General features: G+C 48.5%; 1 protein-coding gene across 1 annotated transcript; it reads right to left on the bottom strand.

The window, feature by feature from the left end:
• Positions 1 to 278: 278 nt before the first annotated feature.
• On the bottom strand, positions 279 to 886 carry EMH_0099760 (uncharacterized protein; the record flags this gene model as incomplete). Its single annotated transcript, XM_038022119.1, has 3 exons — positions 279 to 371; positions 477 to 665; positions 809 to 886. The coding sequence occupies 3 exons, from the start codon at positions 884 to 886 to the stop codon at positions 279 to 281; spliced, it is 360 nt and encodes a 119-aa protein (XP_037877973.1).
• Positions 887 to 1,129: the final 243 nt, after the last annotated feature.

Consider the following 1,129-nt stretch of genomic DNA (forward strand, 5'->3'; position numbering starts at 1 on the left):
GAAGTCCGATTCTTCAATTACGGTTTCCCCCTCTTGCTTGCAAGGGGTCCCCACTTGACATCGTTCAGAGAGAGGTACCGCTGCGAAGTTGCTAGGTGGGAATTTACCGCACAGCTAGCTTCCATCCTTACGGCACCTAGAAGCTAGCCCCAGCGCCAGCAGCATCTTGAAATCAAGCCAAAGAACACATCCGATTTCCCCTAACGATACTTCGGTACGTCGTCTTCCACTAAACGGCAGGTCCGCCAGGACAGGCGATTTCCTGATACAATGTCATGTCATTCCTTTTCCATTTCAAAAAATGTTGAAAGCCGGAAAGGGTTGTGCGTGACGCTGTCACTGGCTTTCTCATCATGATCTGATGTCTTCGCCTGCAACAGCAAACAAACGAGATATACACGCAACTTAACCTGCACCAATTTGTCCATCTTCAATGGCAAATGACGGTAGAATACAACTGGCCTGCATACCCTTACCTTCTTTTGCTTCTTTTGTTTTCGTTTCTTGTCCTTTTCTTTCTTGCGCTTCTTCTTCCGAGACTTCTCGTCGCCTGTTGAACTGCTGTCACTGCTGGAGCTATCCCGGCGCTGTCGCTTCCTCGCCTCCTTCTTGATCGCCTCTAGGTGTTGCCGCTCTTGTTCTTCAATCTTCGAATTTCTGAAGTTCTGAACAGCCAGCACACTTCAGGTTACCGAGAATTGTTTGGCAACGAATCTCCTTTAAAATAAAAAGACCTCATAAACAACCAGGTGCATATGCTCTCGAAGAAAGCTACCAAAGCTAGCGCATGCAAGAACTTGGGCCGTACCTGTAGTTCTCTACTAAAGCATTCATTTTCATACTTTTCCAGGAACTCGCTATTTGACGCCTCCTTCTTCTTAAGCATCTTATGCAATTGGTCCCATGTTGGCCGCGAATTCCTTCCGAGCTTCTCCGCAAGGGAAGGCCTAAAGAGTCGCAGCGGCACATAGATGAAAAAGTGTTCGGGACAGGAACCTGCATAGTCGCCTGAGGCCTTTTCTCGCCCGGTAGTGCTCTGCACGCTTTCTCGTCAGGCGACAAGCACACAATGCTTTTTATACGGTGTCGCCTTTGGGCGGAAAACACCCTGACTGCCTATCTGCTCGAA

Source organism: Eimeria mitis, genomic scaffold (assembly GCF_000499745.2).
Source record: "Eimeria mitis Houghton genomic scaffold, Emh_scaff10841, whole genome shotgun sequence".
Classification (NCBI taxonomy): domain Eukaryota; phylum Apicomplexa; class Conoidasida; order Eucoccidiorida; family Eimeriidae; genus Eimeria; species Eimeria mitis.